General features: G+C 42.3%; 1 protein-coding gene across 3 annotated transcripts in view; it reads left to right on the forward strand.

Moving 5' to 3' along the window:
• Positions 1-21,224, forward strand: part of CLNK (cytokine dependent hematopoietic cell linker) — a 207,991-nt gene that overhangs the window by 165,915 nt on the left and 20,852 nt on the right. For all 3 annotated transcript variants that reach the window (XM_035714586.1, XM_025437777.3, XM_035714585.2), the window contains 7 exons: positions 1,464-1,489; positions 1,704-1,723; positions 2,973-3,083; positions 9,767-9,794; positions 13,091-13,109; positions 14,980-15,061; positions 17,049-17,089. In XM_035714586.1, coding sequence (XP_035570479.1) covers positions 1,464-1,489; positions 1,704-1,723; positions 2,973-3,083; positions 9,767-9,794; positions 13,091-13,109; positions 14,980-15,061; positions 17,049-17,089 — 327 coding nt within the window. The remainder of the gene's footprint in view (positions 1-1,463; positions 1,490-1,703; positions 1,724-2,972; positions 3,084-9,766; positions 9,795-13,090; positions 13,110-14,979; positions 15,062-17,048; positions 17,090-21,224) is intronic.

Here is a 21,224-nt window from a genome sequence, read left to right on the forward strand (position 1 = left end):
TGTTGAAATCCATCCCGGATCCTATTTTGTTTTTACGATGCCAAGAACATCTACGATTCCTGTTTGCCATTAGTGTTTGAATTTATGCAGAAAAAATCCAGTTTATCTATTTTAAAAGTGTCTTCCAAAAACAAAAATAAAATACGAAGTATGGTAATTTTCCTCCATTGAGTAATTACTTCAGACCTGGAAGAGCCCTCCAAATCACCCAGACAAGTATGTGCTGTGTTGTTCTGGGCCAGCTGGACGTTTCCCCCAAAAGAAATCTGGAAGCAGATTGAGGTGGAGCCCCCTGTGACATGGGACGATGAGCCAGAAACCAGTCCCCTAGCCCTCTCGGCCCCTCAGGGGGCCCTGGGGGAGTCCAGGGTGCCCTTCAGAGGATGGTTAACACCCCCTGAGCCAGTTTGGCCTCACTGCCTCACACACAGGAAATGAAGCTCAGCGAAGCCAGCAATCAGCCAAGGGTGAAGTCATCCACAACAGGGGCCACGTTTTCCCATTGGCTCCTCCCACAACCTTATAAAACATTTACAACAGCACATCTGCTTTCATAGGAGGCTTTTTCTGACATCCCCCACTAACCTAAATCTCTCGTGTGTCCCTTTAATATCATGACCTTCTCTCTGAAATTCTGAAAGATTTCGTAGTGTTTCCAATGCACATCTACGCTCTTAGGTACAAGCCTGGTGGCAACAGGGACAGTGTCTTCCCATCACAATTGTGTCCCCAGACCCCAGACCTTGGCCTGTGAACCCAACAAGTGTAAATCCTTTGAGGGAAGGGCAGTATTGTCTTTGTCCCCTAGCGCCTGGTTCTGTGCTAATTAGCTCAGAGTTGCAGCCTAATGATTACCTTTGAGTTGAATTGGATTGTGGAACTAAAACTACCTGGATGTCAGGAAAAGCCCTCCTGGCCTTCATTCACACCCTTCTAGGGTTGGGTGGTCTTGAGCAATTGTCCTACCTCGTTTGTCCTTACTTTCGTCTAATATAAAAGTTGGGTTTTGGAGTCTTAGAAAACCCTTCCATCTAGAAAATTCGGTGATGCTATCTCTCTTCCTCTGCTCAGAAATGTCCAGTGAAGGTGTTTGGCAGGAATCTGAAATAATGAGGTAACTATATAAATATAGAAGAATGTTAATTATAAGTAAGAATTAGTGGCCAAGAGGCAGACCTTGGGAGTCCTACCACATGCTATGAAGTCTTCATTCTACCATTTACGGGGTGTCTGGAGGGTAACTTCCCCATGCCTCACTCTTCACTTCCAGAACAAAGGTGAGGATTAAATGAGATCCCAGAACTAGTAATATTAGGTCCTGGATACCTAATAAGATCTCAGCAAACTTTAACTGACATTATCATCAAGATTATTCAAATGGGGAATAATTTCCACTCAAACATATGTAAAACTAGTTTGATGACATTTTCCATAAACTCACTGCTTTTCCTCTTATGTTTCAGGAGACAGACCCACAAAAGGAAGTAAGGTAAGAGAAGTCATTAAAATGTGTTTGCCACCCACTCTTTATTTTAGAAGCATGGGAATGTGGACAATGCAAAGGCTTAGATATCACTTGAAAAATATATCCTAGAAGTTTGGTTGGCATTTGTCATTTCTATTTGTAAACCCTCAAACTGTGAACTGTTAGGTCTGCTCAGAGAACAATACATTTAATTTCTGATTCTCATTTCCTTTTGCAGACTCCTCTACCACCTCCTCGGTAAGACACTTAAAATAGAAATTTTATTTTGCTATGCACTTAAATGATGAGTTCCAGAATCTGAAAAGCTCCAGAATTTAAAAAAGAAAAACACAAGCAGTTGATGTGGAAAAACTAGTATGAGCTGGCCAGTGAACAAAAGTGGACAAGCCTTTACTCAACGACATTCCCACTCACTCACACCCAACTAGCCACTCTTTGTACCTTCACTCATCTGTTCGTGATGTGGGCACTGCTCCTCTATCCTTTCCCGTTGCTTCCCTCCTAGAAACCTTCCAGATGGGGCACCTGATGGCTCAGCAGTTGAACATCTGCCTTTGGCTCAGGTCATGATCCAAGGGTCCTAAGATCGCATCTCACATCAGGCTCCCCGCAGAGAGCCTGCTTCTCCATCTCCCTATGTCTCTGCCTCTCATGAATAAATAAATAAATAAAATCTTTAAAAAAATAAAATAAAATAAAAGAAAGAAAGAAGCCGCCCCCCCCCCCCCAGATGATACCAGCACTTAGGAAATGCCTTAAAGGAACTTACAAGGTATAGGTATACATTTATATATGCACATGTATTTTTCCATATAATATACATAGAAATACTACTATTATTCTATCGTGCATACACATGAAGGGAAGAGCCACAGCCTGGACTTCACAGGCTCTGGATGAGTCGGTCACTCTGCTGTCCTACTTGGGCCCCGAGAGGACCTCTGTCACAGAGAGTAGCACCTCACTTCTGAGTGTACCTTATGGCTTCTCTCTGACACCCTGGAGGGAAGCAAAAACGAACTGTTTTTGCTCTCTGCATCTCCAGCCTCCACCAATAGTGCCTGATATACTTTATAAATGAGTGAACAGCAGAATAAATGGGTGAGTGAGACGCTCATTGACTTTTAAACATTTTCCTATTTCTTTGGGGCGTTTAAAGAGCTCACATCTTCCAGTCGTCCTCAAACCCAGACAGGCGGCATGTTGAGCAATCTGTGATGCCCTGCAGAGGATGACATCATATCCTTTGGAAAACAGAACCAGACCAAAGAGCATGTTGTGGGGAGGGAGTTTTAGGCTCATTGGGAGTGACTTTAGAGTGTTCTGATCATCAAAGCTACCTGAAAATGATCAGATTGCCCTTTAAAGCAGCCAGCACCCCAAAACTAACTTCCCACCCAAAGCTGGGGACACGGAAGGCAGGGCTGGCTGAGGAACCACCTGCACAGCCAACCTTCTCAGACTCTCACTGTGACTCTTTCCACAGGCCACCCGTCACTCTTCCAAAGAAATACCAGCCCTTGCCACCCCAGCCAGAGAGCAGCTGGTCACCCCCCCCTCAGAGGCTCAGCTTTCCTGAAGTCCAGAAAGGGCCCAGGTGACAGGTTTGGTGTTGTTGCTGGTGGGTATGGGAGGGCAAGGAGGACAACCAACCATCTCTGGAAACAGGCTCCCTACTGTGCTCGGAGGGGCTGACCATGCCTGGAGCGAACATAGTCTTAGAAACCTGCACTTCGATTCTTTAACAGAAAATCCACCTTCTTTGTAATAAAATGAGTTACTGAAACAAAGGCTCACTTGAAACCCGAATTCATTATTGAAGAAAATGGTAAGTGCCAGAAAGGAATCAGGACTTTTTATGTAAAAACCGAAAGGGTGTTCAGGCTATCAGCAGACCAATTCCGACCCCCAGCTTCTCACCACCCAGGCTGCAGGAATATTACCACGCGTGAAAACCCATTTGTCAATAACGGGTTTGACAATAATGTTTTTGGCAAATAATTAAAAAGCCAACACTCTGGCATGAAGAGCTGACGACAGAGCCCCACTCCCAAACATGTGGGGCATCTGGCAGCCAGCAACAATCACGACATGTAACAAATGTGAATGGGCTTCCCCTCCTCCCCTCCAACAGAGTTTGAATTTCCAAAACTGCCTTATTTTAGAAGGCAGAACAGAAGTTAGCATTTCTCTTTGCTCCTGCATGGAGTGAATGACACTTTCCTACTGCAATCTTGAATCAGCAGATTGGAGCCAAGGCATTAATTAGTAAGCATTTTTTCAAAGATCCAGAAATTGAAAATATCAGGCATATTTTGAGCTTCTGTGGAAAACCCAGTCAGGTTCTGATGGGAACGTGGAAGAGCCTAAAATGCCATTTCCCCCTTCTTTTTCGGGCGAATGTCTCTTCATCTGTTCATCCTTTGCAGCCCCACGCAAACACACCTCCCGCTCTCCCCCGTGCAATCTCACCTCCTCTGCCGGCTTCTCCACTGGCCTCACAGTGTGGGGAGGGATACAAGCGCTCAGGTGTCGATTCCAAATGCCCCAGCTAAAATTTAGGTGCTCCTTCTTCTGAATGGGCACATTTGGGGCAGCAGTTCTCAGCTGGAGGTGACTTGGCCCTCAAGGGAAATTAGCAGTGTCCAGAGACAAATTTTTTTGTGACATGTCAATGGCAGGAATGCTCCTGGCATCTCGTGGGTACAGGCCAGGGACACCACTAAACACCCTACAGTGTATGGAACAGGCCCACAACAAAGAATAATGGGCCCTAAAAGGTCAATAGTGCAGAGGTTGAGAAAATCCTTTAGAGCAAATTACTCACCTTCACCCAGCTCTGGCCTTTTTCAGTGGTAAAGGGAGGATTGCAGTAATACCTACCACCTAGCTCATGGACTAATGTGAGAATTACACAAGCTTAATCATGCCAAGTGTTCAACGCTGCTTGTCCAGCATATAGTTGTGGCTCCCATTACCTGGAGCCATTTCCTGTTGCTGGCTTTCCCACCCCCGACCCCGTATAATTATTTGGATGCAAGACTGTCTGTTTCACCCCAAAAGGAGGCACTGACTTATTTCAGCGTGAGTAGTTCCTAGCACAGTGCCTGGCACACAGTACACTTTTGATAAATCTGTAATTCCTTCTGCAATTTCCAGAGGGTCCTAGCCAGACCGGGAGTCACCAAATGTGCTCTGTTTTGATTTCTAGTTTCAAAGTGTGAAAGACAACAGCCAACAGTAGACCGTCAACCCCGTGAAGTGGTGTCATCAGTATTGGAAATGTAAAATGTATCACTCCCAGAGACTACTGACCAAAGAGTCTAACATGTTCAGAACTGGTCAAAATTCAGAGAAGTAAGAAGATACAACACAGGATGAACAAAATATTAGAGCTCATGAGGTTCTTCAGTGTGGAGAAAAAGAGAATTTTCTCTTCCTTCTGTTTCTTCGTGCTGGAAAGAACAGGTGTTGGGACCCAGCAGAACTGGGCTTGGATCCCAGCTGAGCCACTTCTGGCTGTATCAGCTCATAAAGCTCTTACGACAGTTCTGAGTTTCCTTATTTGTGAAAACAGCATAGCCATCCCCCTGTGACAGAGTTGCAGTGATTTCTCTAGGGTGCCTAGGATAATATCTGTCACTGCACAGGAAAGAAAGAAAAACACCTGAACATCATCTCCCATATGTACCCGACAGAATCAGGCACCTATAACCCTATTTTTCTCTTGAAATACAGGCTATATATTCTAGTGCAATGTTCCTCATCCTGGCTTTACATTAAAATAATCAGGAAAGCTTTTTAAAAAGTACTATCCCCCATTACCTGCTTCAATCACTCATAGAGATGAGAAGGAGCCGTCACTGTTTTTTAAAGCTCTCCAGGGTGAAGCTGATGCGCAGGCAGGGCTAAGGACCCAGAGGGAACCAGGTTCTAGGAATCTATCTGCAAAGCTTTGACGGGCCTTAGGCCTTCCCTACATATGCTCAAGCTTCCAGTGTCTAAAATAATGCTCACTTGAGGTGTAAATGAGTTCCTCTGCAGTCTGGATCACTACAGCTTATTATGCAGCCAACGCCATCGTGTTGGAATCTTTACAAATCTCCATTTTGCATCACTGGGGTTTCTGCAGCCATAATTAAATTTGTTTAATCACTTTTAGAAGTGACGAGAACCTGGCTGGGTCTCTTTACCATAAACCTCTCCAGAGGGTCATTACATCCCACCTCACTGTATCCTTCCAGGAGTCCTCTAAAGAATGGTTTTCAAAGGCTTGGTGGCTGGCTGATAGAAGGTGCCCGGTAAAAATCACTTCCCTAACCTTTGGGTACATAGGGTCACTAAGATTCACAGAAGTTAGGTGACTTGATCAAAGTTATAGGATTGGTGTAGGACCCCTGAGGGATCAAAAAAAAAAAAAATACAGAGCTTGTGTGAGACATCAGGAATGTCACCCTGAATGAGAAAGAGTTTTGCTATAAGAGGAGAGCTTCCAAATTCATTCTGAGTTGGGCACCATATTGGTAGTCAGATGGCCATTACTAATGACACACATGTTGACTGTCAACAACCACAGGAGGCTGTGGCTAGGTTCACTGTCTCTGAAAACAGAAGGGACACTGGAGAGCTAAGCTGCTTCAGCCCATTCAGGAAGACTAGGGCCCACTCCCCTCCTACCAGCTGCTCCTTAGGCTCTGGGGGATGGATGGCCCTCCCTCAGGGGAGGCAGTGATTGACAGGTAGCAGTCCACAGCAGCCACGGAAGGCAGCTGACAGCTGTAGCCCTATACAATGGCCTCTGCTCCCCTGACAGTGAATGTGGCTCTGGCTATTTCTGCATCCATTTGTCTCCCCGGGCTCGGCCAGTCTCCATTTGAAAGCCAGGTCTTGGCTTCACCAAACCATTGCTGAATAGAAGCACTTCTGTTAATGAACATGCAACTTAAATCCTTCATTGACGACTGAAAATTAGAAGAGGACTTTGAAGTCTGGGGAATGTTTGTGGGGCATTCCCTTCATGGACCATTATTATGATTTTTATCCTATCCATGTACTTAATTATTTTTTGCTCAGCAAATTTTCTTTAAGGTAAGTAAATTTATTTAAAAGGGAAACATCATTACCGTCACTACAACACAGCCAATTTCAGACCAAAATTTTGAGCCTGGGGCATTTTCTGTCTCTTAAAAGAGACGACAACTAAAATGCAAGAGCAGTATTTGGATAAAGTAACCTCTGTATTGAAACTCTCTCTTTGACATAATTAGAAAGAGATTAAAAAGGGAATAACTTTCCCACGATGTAGCCATTGTAATTTTAATACCATGGCACATGCACCAAATAAAAGCATCCTGAATAATTGTCAGAGGAATGGAACTTTTCTGAGTGCTTGTTACACAATGGACCCAACTCTGGGGTCTTGTGGATGCTTTACCTCATGTAGTCCCCCAACCACACTGTGCAGAGAGCTGTATCACAACCCCCAGTTTACTGAGGGGGACGCAGAGGTCATGAGTTGAGACGTCTCCCTGCAGCTTTAGCAAACTCCAACCCCTCTGTGCAGGATTCAGCCAGAATGTAATTTAAAGAAGGTACCTGATATTTAACCACAAAACACCTGTTCGCCTAACTACAGTTTTCCCTTTGAACCAGCAAAGCTGGCACCGCATCAGTTCACAATTTCAAGGACAAAACTGTACATTCTGATGATGTAGGAAGTGCAAACAAAAGAATCTATGGAGATATTGAGAAACTACAGTCCTTTAATAGAAAGGAAGCCTGGATTACCATGAAGATACACAAATTTGTACGGGAACAGGAACTTATGGATGGGAACTATGGATTTGAGAGCATGAATTTAATTATTATCATTATAGTTTTGCAAGATGTTGCCATTGGAGGAAACTGGGTGAGATGCACACAAGATCTCTCTGCATTACTTCTTACAGGAGCACGAGACCCATAATTATGTTGGAGCAAAAGTTTTATTTAAAAGAAAATATGACTGTTAAAGGTGTTCTGAGGACAGAAGGTGTTATTTTCTTCCAAATAGCTTTCATGTATATTATTTCATGAGCACCTTAATCAACCCTCCTCATTTCTGTGTGGGTTTACCCATTTTACAGGTGGGAAAATCAAGCTTCAGAGAAGGGCTTTACTTCTTGAGGATGAGGGAGCTCACAGATGACAGAGCAAGGATTCAAACCCAGTTTATTTAAAACTAAGCAAAATCTAAGGGACACTCAAAAATGGCTATTTTTATAGTAAAGTGGATTATCCTCAAATACACAATGAGCACCGATTATGCAGAGAAAAGGATGGAGGGGAAGCTTATTCATGCTATGTAGGCAGTGACCATGGCTTATAGGCTGGCCATCTCCAAAACAGAACACAGGACAACTGACACGAGATGAAAGATGCTCTCAGAGAAGCAATGCGATGCAGTGAGGAGCCAAGTGCCCACCCTGCTCTGCCATTTTGTGATTGTGCAGGTCTCTCGATCTTCATAAATGTCATTTAAGAGGACCCCCGCCCCTCCAACCACCACCAAAGCCTGATGCCTTCATTTTATAGGTAAAGGGAGCAACTAACTTGTAGAATCTTGTCAACATAGGCATTTCCATGCCCAAAGACATTGCTGTGCACAGAAAACCCTCCTATAATGACTTGGGTTCTTACTTAAAAATCCAGTTTTTTAATGTTACCACTTCCAAAGCCTAGCTTTCCTAAAGCCTCAAATTTCCATCAATAAAGTATATTGCTGTATTTATAAATTGAGCAATTTTATCTCAGCGGAAGGACACTCTGTCACACTAGGTAGGTTAAGGAATCTAGACAGCAAGACTTATTTATAAATTCAGCTAAACCTCCTTAAGCATTTGAAATACCTTTATATATCTAACTTTAAACCCTAACAAGCAAAATTTTAAAAATTTTATAAATCTTATAAGGTAAATATATATATCTAGAAAAATTCAAGTTCCCTCAAACAGTTCAAATTCTTTATAAGTGGAGTCAAACATAGCTTAACTCTTGTAACTTAAAATCACAAGTCTAAAATCAATTGCACAATTTAAATTGAAGCCACATGGCCAATTGGTCAGTAGTCCTAAAATGCCAGATCTCTTAAACATTAAAAACAGAAATTAGCCTCAATTTAACCCAAATAATTAATACTATGGGTGTTTGTTCTACTTTATTACCTCTAGTCATATCTCTTTATCGTCTAATTTGCCTCATTGAAAGGGGGAGACAGGGAGTACCAGTTGGTACCGATGTACCAATTCTGATGGGCTGATGAACTGGTTACAAAATATGGCCCTTGGTCCAACTGCCTGCTGCTTGGTGGTCTCAGAGCAGGATACATGATCCGAGCACTGTGTGCTCTGGGGCTCATCTCCATCACGCTAGATCAACAGTCTCCATCTGAGGCTGGTGTTGCTGCCTCAACCTCCCCACATTCCCTCAGGGCCAGTTTCCCACCAGCAGACCCAGGCAGATAGAATGTGCCCACAACCCCCACACTTTTCATCACTCCTTATCTGACTTTGACCACATTCCAACAGCAGTGCTCACGGAGTGCCCCACATTGTCATCCTTATCTCTAGCAATCCTCACAATAACCCCCCAAGATGAATGGCTTTGTGGCCAGTCCACAGATGAAAAAGATGAGGCTCAGAGGGGCAAACTGACTAAATTGTCAATATCCATGAAAGGCTTGCCAGTTCTTCTGAGACCTGCCCAGGACCTCACATTACCGCACTGCGTGTTGAGTTCTTGTCTCATCATTCATTCCATGGTTTGTCTCAAACCCTCTCATGGAAGCCTCCCTCCTCTGACACATGGCTTCCTGGGATCCCACCATACCCTACAATTTCATACATAGGACTCATCACACTTCCTCAAAGCAAAACACTAACGGTTTGCAATCAAGGTAATAGTAGCAGATCTGACTGTGCTAATGAATCCAACACAGAAAACTAAATATAAGGAGAAAAGATGACGTTATTTAAATTCTCTGAAAATGAAAAGCTAGTTTATTCACGTCCTTTCTGTCACCATCTTTCATATTGCCTTGTAACTTCTTCAGTAGCTTAGAAAATTATGAGAAAAAATAACCTGGCTTTTGCTTTATAGAACAGTGATGAATATCACAGTGGACCATGGGCAGTTAATTTGGCAATGAAAATGCAGTCAAGGGCTTTTAAGGGCTTTTAAGGGCTCAGAGTGATTTTATCTTGATCATTATGAATTGTAACACCGTATTTCTTTTCCTTACAGGCAAATAAGCTTAAAGGACTTAAGTGAGGTAAGTGACAATTTTGTCCTCGGAAATAAAGAAGGATTTCTGTGCATTAGAGTCTGTGATGGGCAAGACACTATTTGATTCGGAGCCTTTATCACACTTAATTTTCATAATAGCTATGCTCAAAATGTATTATTATCCCTACTTTAAAAATGAGAAAACTGAACCAAAACACGTTAAGATCCAGATCTTAGACCAAGTCTTATTCTGTTTTATTTTGAGTAAATTCAGTACTTAGAGTTCCCTGGTCCAATGAATAGCATCCCAGTTTCCATGGAAGACATAAGGCTTCCACGGAAGGCTTCCAGTCTTCAGTTATATAGAAATAAGGTGTTGCAACTGTACTATACCTTGCCATTTGTTCTTCACAAGAAAGGCAACATGGCTCAGAACGAAAATTTTGATATACAAACCCACACAGACCTGGGTTTGAATCTAGCTGTGCCACATACCACCTTTGTGAACTTTGGCAAGTCTCTCCCCTGCGTGCACACACACACACATACACACACAATCCACCCTTCTTTTGGTTTTCTCGGCCATAAAATAGAGATATACTTCTTTGCAAAATGTTTATGAAAAAGTTAAAGTAAGTCAAAGCAAATGCATCAATGACCAAGTGAGCAGTAGAAGCTCAATAAATGGCATGAAAGTCGGGGGCTATGGAGCTGCCTTAGAGCCCCTCCACATTCAGTTCCTTGACCCCCAATGAGGAAGTTCCCTAAGAAGTGGTGGGTCTGCTGTAACTGATGGAAAGTCCTGGTAATACAACCAGAGTGACCTCATCTCATTCCCACTGGCTTCCTAAGGGACCTGGTTCTTGCCTTAATATGTCAACTATGCTCCTACATTGAGGTGACAGGTTAATTTATTTTCTTTCTTTTGTTCTGTCTCTCCATCTGTCTTTTATTTGGCTTTATGAAAATACTAAAATCAAACGTCACATTTCTTACTTGTCACTCAATAAGACACTTTTACTACCTTTCATCCATCAGACAATCATGGCAAGGAGGATGGTACATAACTCCTGAATGAAAAGACCTGCCCTGGTTCTCATCAGGACCTCACCCAGTTCCCCCTCTTTTGGGAGCTGTTAGATTTTCCAAGTGCCACCAGGAAGGAGAAAGGCAGGTGTGGCACTCTGCTGCTCACAGACTCCACCACTTTCTTCCTGTGGGTCAAATTGATGTGTCTCCAATAGCAGATGGCTGCCACCCAAGATGATCTATAGTCCACAAACTAATTGGTCAGCCTGCAAAGACAATAAGCCCTCCAATCACTAAGGAGCAAGAAGGAAGTAGTGAGGTCAGCCTTAGACAACAGGGGTCAAGCAGGACAATCTGTTTTCTTTGTCTTTGGTTGGCATTCTAGAAGTAGATATCATCTAAACAACACAGCCTAGTGGAAAACACATTCTTCCTCCTTATCTTTTGCCAAGACACTTCCCCATTGTTTGTCTGGGCCAAGAGTCAAGGCCATTTCTCCACCACAAAAGCCCATATCATGGGGCAAATGCCATCCTTGGGTGTGAAGTGCTTACTCACATTATATCTTGGGAACCTGAACCCATTCCCAGCAGAAATGGTGTGCTGCCCACCCCAACTCAAATTCACAGAGCACATCATAGTTGCCAAAGAGAGACTCATTGTCTCACTTAATTCTCATAAAACCCTAAGAGAAGAAGAAGCCTCAAGGAGGTGGAAGACTTGTCAGAGTCTCCACAGCAGCAGCAGACCAAGCCAGCCTCTGAAAGTCCAGGTCTACTCCCCACTCTATGACTCTCTACCTCAGGAAACAGAGACACCTCCAAGTGAAAGTAGCTTGAAAGAAAAAAAGAAGAAAAAGGAGGGGAGGGGAAGAGGAGGGAAAGAAAGAAGGACAGAGGGATGGAGGGAGGGACATAATGAGGCATTACTCTGTAGCTTGAATATGTTTATTTTTTAATAACCAAACAAAAAGGTAAAGTAGGTAAACTAGAGAGATTTTCCCCCACTTTTTTTTTTTTTTTTTAAGATTTCATTCATTCATTCATGAGAGACACAGAGAGAGAGGCAGAGAAATAATAGAGAGAGAAGCAGGCTCCATGCAGGGAGCCCGATGCAGGACTCAATCCCAGGTCTCCAGGATCACACCCTGGGCTGAAGGCAGGGGCCAAGCTGCTGAGCTACCCAGGTGTCCCTTCGCCCACTTTTCTAATTGCATTCCACTTTAAATTCAGAGCCCTCAAGCACAAAGTGGGCTGGATCGCAATTAAACAAAACACTTGCTCTCCCAGACAGATGGCTTCTTAGCCATTTTTCTAGCTCTGCTCCCCCAACTCTTTCAACAAGCCTGAGATTGTCCTGGACAAGACTGTCTCCACAATAACCTCGGATTGGGCACTTTGAACTGCCAGGTCCAAAGTCCTGGGGAAGACCCAGTGGGGAGACTTCCAAACCACTCAATAGAATGTTCATGACCCTTTTTACTTAGCCTATAGAATTGCCTCATTTGCTGTCCATGATGAAAGTATGGCCTCTTTCCAGAACCCAAGGGGACACCGAGGTCTTCAAAACAAAGGGGCTTGTCTGTCGCTAGCTTCAAACAAGAGATTCAATGCTTCTCTGAGCTATTTGTTGCTGAAGGTTTCTTGTCTGCGAAGTCCAATTGAGTCAGGAGACCTGGGCTCCAGGGTCAGTACACCCACCCATACCCCCACACACACACCTGCAAGTAAATACAGAATAAGTCCAGTTTGCAGCCTGAACTTTTCATGTAACATTGAGACATGCTTGTAGCATAATGCTATTTCATACTCTACATAAATACTTGGAATGCATTTGTAATACTCCAATAAGTCAGTATAGCACCAATATTTACTTATCCATTCTCACTTAGATGGGCATGTAGATTGTTTCCAGGGCTTGACACTATAGGTAATGATATACTGGTCATATTTGTGCATGGAACTTGGTCCAGATTTCAGGTGTTTTAGGAACTATTGGGACGAGAATAGGAGCAATCCTAAGCAATCCTAATCCTTGTTGACAGCTATGGTTCAGTTGTTTTCACAAGAGTCAAAGTAACTTATGACCTCATCAGCAGACTGCATATTTGCCTGTTGCATCACATAGAGAGTATAACATTTTGATTATTGCTTCGTCTTTTGGAGAATTATTTGTAGGTTTTTAAAAATTTATACTAACAAAAATGTTGCCCAAATTCTACTAACCATTTGCTCCAAAACACATGGTTTAATGTAAAATTCTCTATCACCAAGAGTCACTCAATATTACTATTTTTTTGTTCATTCAATGCAGGTCCTAGGAACAGAGAGAGGTAAGCTGTTTACATTTGTTTTCATAACCTGATACCATGAGGTTGAGTTCCATTTCCAGATTTATGGCACTAGTTATTTTTTAAAAGGATTGTTTCAGGGCCTGGGATACACGAACACCTGCGTGTGTGCATGATGATGTAATCCAGACAAGCCCAGGATCCCACAGTCTACTCAAGAGCCCTCTGGTTGAAATAAGGTGATTTAAATTGGGGGTGAGCTGGAGGTCCTGCTTCTGCCACAGGCAACTGAAAAGAAGGAGGCCCACTGCCAGCCCCTGCACCACTTTAGAAGACATGGATGGCCAGTGCACTGCTCAGGAGAAGCTCTTGGTCTTCCCAGCTTTGATGTCACCCATGCACACACAGACATATACCCTCATTTGAGTGCACACACTTATAGACACATGTACACATTGTTGGTGTCATTGTGCAATGCAATCCAACATTCACTTGGTAGTTGGCAAGATGCTAAGTAGCAGTAAGTTCATGCCTACCTTTGAAATACCATTCACCATTTGCTTACAATAATGAATTATGTCAAAGCCAAAGGGCCTGAGCCATGGCCCAGAGTTAATACAGACAGCATAATTCCACAAAGCACCACTGGGTTAGGATTTCAGAGGCTGCCACCAACTCACTCTGTGGTTTTGGACACATTGTGTTGCCTCTGTGGATCTCAAGTCTGCTCATCTTTATACTGAAGAAGTTAGGCTTGAGTGGGCCTCACCTGGGTTTGCTGATTCTCAAGTGTCCCTGTCGGAGAAGTGGGAGCCAGCTGGCAATTCTAAATAATTTTAAAACCTAAAGGAAACTGTGTCCTTTTCCACACTGAAGCTCAACATCCTAATAAAATGTTCAGATGTTGTCACCTTGGACTTCCATGATTATCAGTCCAAAGATGTCATGTTGCTCCGCTCATGAGGGGCAGAGGCTCAGGGTTACTGCTGAGGACATGAAATGATTTTATGGGATGGGTGACTAGTAGACCAGGCATCAACCCCAATCATATTGCAAGTAATCATAGCCCTCAATTGAAGGTGTCCAGTCTGTGACCCACCTTGGACAGAGCAAGAGCACAGAGCAACAACCAGAACTAAGACATGAAGTCGATATGCTTCCTTAACTTTACTACATACAACAGCAACTGGAAGAATGTTTTATGGCATTTCATATCATAGTATGATTATATGCCCTTGGTGATTTGAATGCCAGATTAAAATCTATTCATGATGAAAAGGAAATAGTGGTCACACCCGTAGCATATGTAATTACTAAATAACTCCAGTTCATATGGTTGGCAGAACTTTTCAAAATTTAGAGATCAAAAGGGAAAAACTGAGAAAAATGTATTCCTGCTGGTAAGCAGGTAGAAAAGGCTGGTCTACATCAGAATCCTAGGAGCTCTCCAACCCTGTCACAGAGGAGATGAGAGACTTCTGGAGAGCATGGACCAAGCACTGGGCAGCCCCCTGGCCAGAGGAGTTCTCAGGTTTCACTTTTTTATTTATGTCCCTACATAAGTTTTCATTTGAATGTGGAATTCAACTTTGGTTCCCTTCCCTGTCAACCCCCTCCAGTACCAAATACCTTCCAATGTAATATTCTGCATTTCAGGAAGCTCAATGATGAATTCCAGATTCATTATTCTCCATATTTTTGAATATTCACTATTCAAAGCAGTTTTCAGAGCCTCAGAGAGAAGCTGTGCCCGGGGCCAGAGGAGTCATGGAATATGTAGATCACAGTTTCTGCTGACCACAAACAGCCCCGCTCCTACTGATCAGAGATCACACGGATGAAATTATAGAAGTTCCATTAGGTCTCATTTTCTTTGTACAATCTGACCAAATTATATGACTCCTTTATGCAGTTCCTCATTATCAGATGAAGCCTGAATCAATTCACCTGTCACAAACTCAAAGTATTCCAGAGATCCCCCTTGTCACTGCCAGGTAAGGAGCCAGGAATGCCTTGTTGGGAGGCAGCCTGGGGGTCAGGCCATGTGTTGTCTTGGATAATGACACACCCAGGCTTCCTGAGAAATGGGAAATCTTTGGTCTTTGAAAGCCCAATGATGAGGCCCAAGGGAAATGGGTGAGTCACAGTTGTTAGGGAAAGCTAATGGCATTGTTCTTCCTGCAATTTACTAGTGATTGCTTGTTAGAGAAGTCAGGGAGATCTGAAGGCTTGGATGTTAACTAGACAGGATTTACTGAAATGGACGCAAATCGTTCTGGGGAGAAAAGTTGGTCATCTCATATTATTCTCAGTTGGTTGCTTGTAGGTTACCACACACAAACTTACAGTTTTGAACAAAACTTCATAGAGGGTTGGAGGTTGGAAATGCCATTATCTGATTTAAGACTTGCCTGATCAGGTTATTGTGACAACTGCTGTCCCAGCTGAAGATCTGAGGAAGCAAAGGCTCAGGCCTGTTGATTCACTGAGCAAGTTCACTACAAATTAGTGGTGACTTCCTTACAACAATATCCAGGGCCTCCAAAATTAGTGCTTCTAAGGTCTCCATGATCCCAGGCTGGCCGGTGGCTTTACCTCAGTTCATGCCACTTTCTCACAGTCTCAATCCCTGTTGTCACTGACTGCAGGACATTGGCACATGCTATTCCTCTCTCTATACCACTTCCCCCCATATTTCCCTCTCTCCATCCTCTCCCTGCTTGGGAAACCCTTCTTCAGCCACCAGACCCAGCTTAAAGTGACACTGAATTTAGGAAATAGTTTTGACCCACTCCCCAAAGGGAGTAAACGAGGCCCAAAGAGGCGGAGCTCCTTACCACTCAAGTCCAGCTTCAAAGCCCAGACACTTTTCAGTAGCCCATGCTGCCAATAATGGCTTGATTCTGAAAATGCATGGATGTTGACTTTCCCTGGTGCCCTGCCCACAGTTAAGATGCTATCTTTTATTTATTCAATAAATACTTACAGGAGTGTACCCTGTTTCTGGTAGAACAGAGTCGTGATTAGGAGAGGCTCACCAGAATCAGACTGCCCAGCGTCATCATTAGCAAACCATGTCTTTGGGCAACATTACTCATCCTACAGTAGAAGCTAAGAGCAGAGCCAGACCTGTTTCAAGTGCCCGATAAATATCAGCTCTCACTGCCATGGCCAGGCCTCCACATCAGGGGCACGACCTCCCCTTCCCTTACTTGCATATTGTTCTTTTTATTGTCTTTTATTATATTTTTAAAAGATTTTATTTATTCATTTGAGAGAGAGAGAGAGAGAGAGAGCGCAAAAGAGAGCACAAGCCATGAGAAGAGGCAAAGGGAAAGGGCTAAGCAGACTCCCCACTGAGCAGGGAGCCTGACATGGAGCTCCATCCCAGAACCTGGGATCATGACCTGAGCCGAAGGCAGACACTTCAGTAACTGAGCCACCTAGGCATCCCGTCTTTTATTTTATTTTTATGATCCTTTTTCTTTAAGGAACCCTTATATGGATTTCCTTATAATAATCCAGTTTTCTCACTTAGCTCACATTTCAAGATAGAGGAGCAAACTAACTTCTGTGCTCCTCTTGCTCGCTATGCCTCACTCTTCTCAACTAGTAAACAATTTCTATAGAATATTAGCCTCAACCCACCACCTATCATTTTCTATAATGACTTGTAATTACGAGGCAAGTCTGAATTCATGGCTTCCAAGAGCAAAGAATCATGATATGCACTCATTGAAATACAATAGGAAGAACTCGTATGGGTCAATTTGTTCCATATCTGTTGGCCTGCCTTAAGAAAAGAGAAAAAGAACCAGCCTCCTATTACCTTACAAAACAGAAATTCTTGTGACACAGCCAGTAAAATATAAAGTGCTTTGTAAGTGGGACTTAGTCCATTATGACTGACCTTGCCTTTGAGTGGAATTTCACCTACCATAAGAAACACCAACATTCTGTCAATTCTAATATTTCCTTTAGCTCACCATTCATGATGAGGAATCACAGTGTACAAAATAGAGGTAAGAGCACCTCAGGTAAGAATTATAAAACAAACAGGTAAGCCATCACACTACAACATTCCTGCGCTGTGACTTAGGTTTGTGAGCCTCAACATCATTGAAGTGATGCATGTAGGTGCAATTAGCTCATTTTCATTGAAAGATAGTATTCCATTATGTTAATATCACAATTTTTTGATCGGCCATTCAATATGATCACTTAGGTAGTTTCCAGTGTTTTCTTCTTAAGAACATTACGATGTTATGAACAACATTTTAGAAGTTTTCTCAGGTACACAACATGGTAACTTCTCTAAGAGTGAAATGTCTGGGTTGGAGGGTATGCCTCTCTTCAATTGTACTCGATGCATCTTCCAAAGTAGACATAGTAGTGTCACCAACAGCATATGAGTACTCCTCATTCCCCATCATCTCCAACAGTTGTTCCTGAAAAACTTTTTAATTTTTGCAAATCCTTTGGTTATAAGATATATTCTTTATAAGTGTGTCAAACAAAGGAAATCAAATTGACTCCTTTTACCAACTGACTGTAAAGATGAACATAGGATACCTGTCTGCAGAGATGCCTACAGCAGCATATAGTGTTATATTACTGTTGGTAGGTTTTTATTAGTATTGTTTTGTTCAAATAACTCTATCATGTTCTTTTGCATTTCTTTCTTCATTCCATATGCTATGTAGATTCTGTGTTCAGGTCTAATCCTGCAATCTCTTTCTGCTGAGCCACAAGAGGGCTTAGGGCTGAAAGAAGCAGACTCCATGGGATATAGTGGAATAGACTGAGGGCTCTACTGACCAAGTCCCAATGCAGCCTTTCTCCCTGCAATAGGGTCATCCTGAGCAGGTTAATTCTTGGATCCTCTCCCTCTTCCATCCATAAAATACAAACAATAATATGAATTTACAGAGTTAAACACACACACACACACACACACACACACACACACACACGCATGCACACAGCATCATGTGACACATAGTAGGCAACTGACACATTTTAATAAATACCCTACCTTCTCTAGGGATTCCCTATCCAACTGACCCATTAGAATTGAGTTTCCTACCTCACCTCCACCTTGTCCTTATTCCTCTTCTGCCCTATACTATCTGGACCTTAAATTGGAAAACCAATCTGGCAAGCTTATTTTCTCTGATGTGCCTTATTGCTAATAAGAGTTTCCCAAGAGAGGACTTCCTTTTTTAAAGGAAGGCAGTCAGAAGGAGCTGTGATTAATAGTATGGGCTCAATCCCTAAGAATCAAATGGCAGAAACAGTAGTCCTGGAGGCCAGATCTAGGTGATGAAGATAGAAAGACTTGGAGCATCCAGGGGTATGGTCCAGGGGCTGAGCAGGAGTTGTGAGAATATGCGGCAGGGATGGAGAGGTAGAATGATCTTAGAGAGAATCCCAAAGTCTTAACTTGAAAGACAAAACTATGCACAAGTGAAAAATGAAGAACAATTAAAGATCGGAACAGCAGTGTTCGTGAAGTGGATGGCCTCCACAGACATGAGTCCAGTCAAGCATCCTGGGGCTGGGAGTATATCACCAGGACTGAGGTTTGGCAAACTGTTCTCCACTCATGTCTAAGAAACAGTTTCTTAAGGAAGCAGCCCAGAATGGACAGGGGTAAGGTTTCCAGAGCCTTCAAACACCACTGATTCCTCTTTCAGTTATCAAACATCCATGAAGCACCTGGCTTGTATACAGAATTGGGCTGGGCCCTAAGAATACAGAACAGAGACAGGTCTTCCCTTCAGCTAACCAATGTTTTCATAGCTGTGATGTTCCTCCATCAGCTTACTGAGCAGGTATTCATTCTACTAGGTGAAAATTCATTTCTGGATCACCAGGGCTTGGCAGAAACTAGGGGCACAGAAAACCACACAATCCCAACACTCGGTTTTCAATCTAGTGGGCTCTCTAAAGCTTACTGGTTTTAATTTGAGTGCCTGAACTGAGGGAGGCAGTACTCTCTGGGCAGACTAGTGAAATCTACACTTCTGTCAATGTGGATATCATCATCCTTATTCCACAAATGAGAAAGGAATTTGGGAAATGCTTATTCTTGAGTTCAGCTACTACTTGATAAGCAGACTTGGCTCAATTCCCTGATTAATGAGTTCAAGCTAGGCTATTAGGAGTCTGATAATTCTGTACCCAACAATTCCAAAGTAGGGGGTTCCACAGCACCAGCCAATTCTCAACACCAGCTGGGTGACCTACAGTTCAATTCTATTCTGACACTACATGGAGTCCATTAGATCCCGCAAGTTAAGGTTTCAATCCCACAAGATTATACCCCACCAGCCCACATCAGATGCCAATCATATGCTCAGGTTGTCATCTAGGCTTCTACTAACCAGCTATAGATACAAGGTTTCAAAGTATCCTTCCCTAGATTCAATTAATTTGCCAGAAGGGCTCACAGAGTACACAGAAACATTCTTCTTGCTGGATTACCATTTTATTATAAAAGAACATGACTCAGCCACAGCCAGATGGAAGGGATTCATAGGGCAAGGTCCTGAACATAGGGGCTTCTGTCCTCATGGCATTTGTGTCCCTGTATGATGGCACGGGGATGTGTTCTGATTCACAAATCCAGAAGCTTTCTGAACCTCATCCTTTGGGGTTTTGTAGAGGCCTCATTATATAGGCATGATTGATGAAATCACTGGCTGTTGGTGACTGATTCAACCTCCAGCCCCTCTCCCGCTCTCCTACTAAAAATTTCAACCCTCCAGTCACTTGGCTGGTTTACCTGTCAACCATCCCCCATCCTTAGGCACTTTCCAAAAGTCACCTCATTATCATAAACCCAGGTGTGGTTGCATGGGGGTTATTATAAATATTAAAGTACCTGTATCATTCTTATCACTTATGAAATTCCAAAGGTTTTAGGAGCTGCTGTTAGAAACTGACTACAACCAAATATATGCTTCATCACAGCATCACAGAACCTAAGCAAGTAGTTACCAGAACAACAAAAAAATATTTTGATATATTGGAAGAGGGTCCAGAAAGCTTTGGCTCTACTCCAAAATTATAACAACATTACTCTTTAAGCTTGGGATTGTGGATGATCTATGTTCTTTTTTGTTTTAAATTTTTATTTTCCGATGTTTTCTTTAAATATTCTTTAAAAGATATTGCCCTTTCTTAAAATTACTTTTCAAATTGCATGTAAGAGTAAATTAAAATTTGCCAATAAATAATGTATGGATACCTGCTTAAAATAAAATGCTTCTATACAGCTTAAAAAAGGAAAGCCTAGAACTGTGTTTCTCTTATAATATTAACAACACAAGCAGTAGTGTTTTTTGAGTAATCAGTAGAGGTCAAACACTACATTAACAGATTTATATACAGAAGAATTTGGAAATATTAGTAATTATGGATATCAATATGATTCTACAATGCATGCCTTTTTATTAGGCTATCCTGCCTCAAATTTTATTGACCACCTACACAGTGTCCCCCCCATAATGTTCTATTTACCCTATGTCAATCTCTTCATTAATATGACCCTGTGTTCTCCAAGTAGGAGAGTGCTATTTCATACAGTTATAAAAGTAAATGCAGTTTTATGTAAAATATATATGTGTAAATACATTTATATATGTGTGTACGTGTATACATATACATGTACATATATGATATGCAATATATATTTAATATATTATATAAACTTTCCAAAGATTAGTTGCCATTATTCTAGAACAAAATCAGTTAAATATTTGCAGTAAAATCAGTTAAACATACGCTCAGAATTTCATTCACTCATTAAATTAAGATCCGAAGGACGTTCAGGGGAAATCGGCACAGCAAAGTTGTTCTGTTTGTTGTTTTGCTCTATTTAACTCATTCTCTGCATAGACTCCAAATACATATAGCTGTTTCCAAATGCTCTTTTCAAGTAGGACTTTTTAAATATTCAAGCAAGGCACTCAGAGTGGAAATATAATAAATCAGTTGCCACAAGACAATGAAAAATTCATAATCACTGAACACTATTATGTAAACTACACAAACCAAGTGATAGACATTGTTGATAATGGTTATTTTCTTTTCTCAAATACGCACTTACTGTTTCGATCCATGTTGAAAAGATAGCTACAGCCATATCAGTAA

This window comes from Canis lupus, chromosome 3, assembly GCF_003254725.2.
Source record: "Canis lupus dingo isolate Sandy chromosome 3, ASM325472v2, whole genome shotgun sequence".
Taxonomy (NCBI): domain Eukaryota; kingdom Metazoa; phylum Chordata; class Mammalia; order Carnivora; family Canidae; genus Canis; species Canis lupus.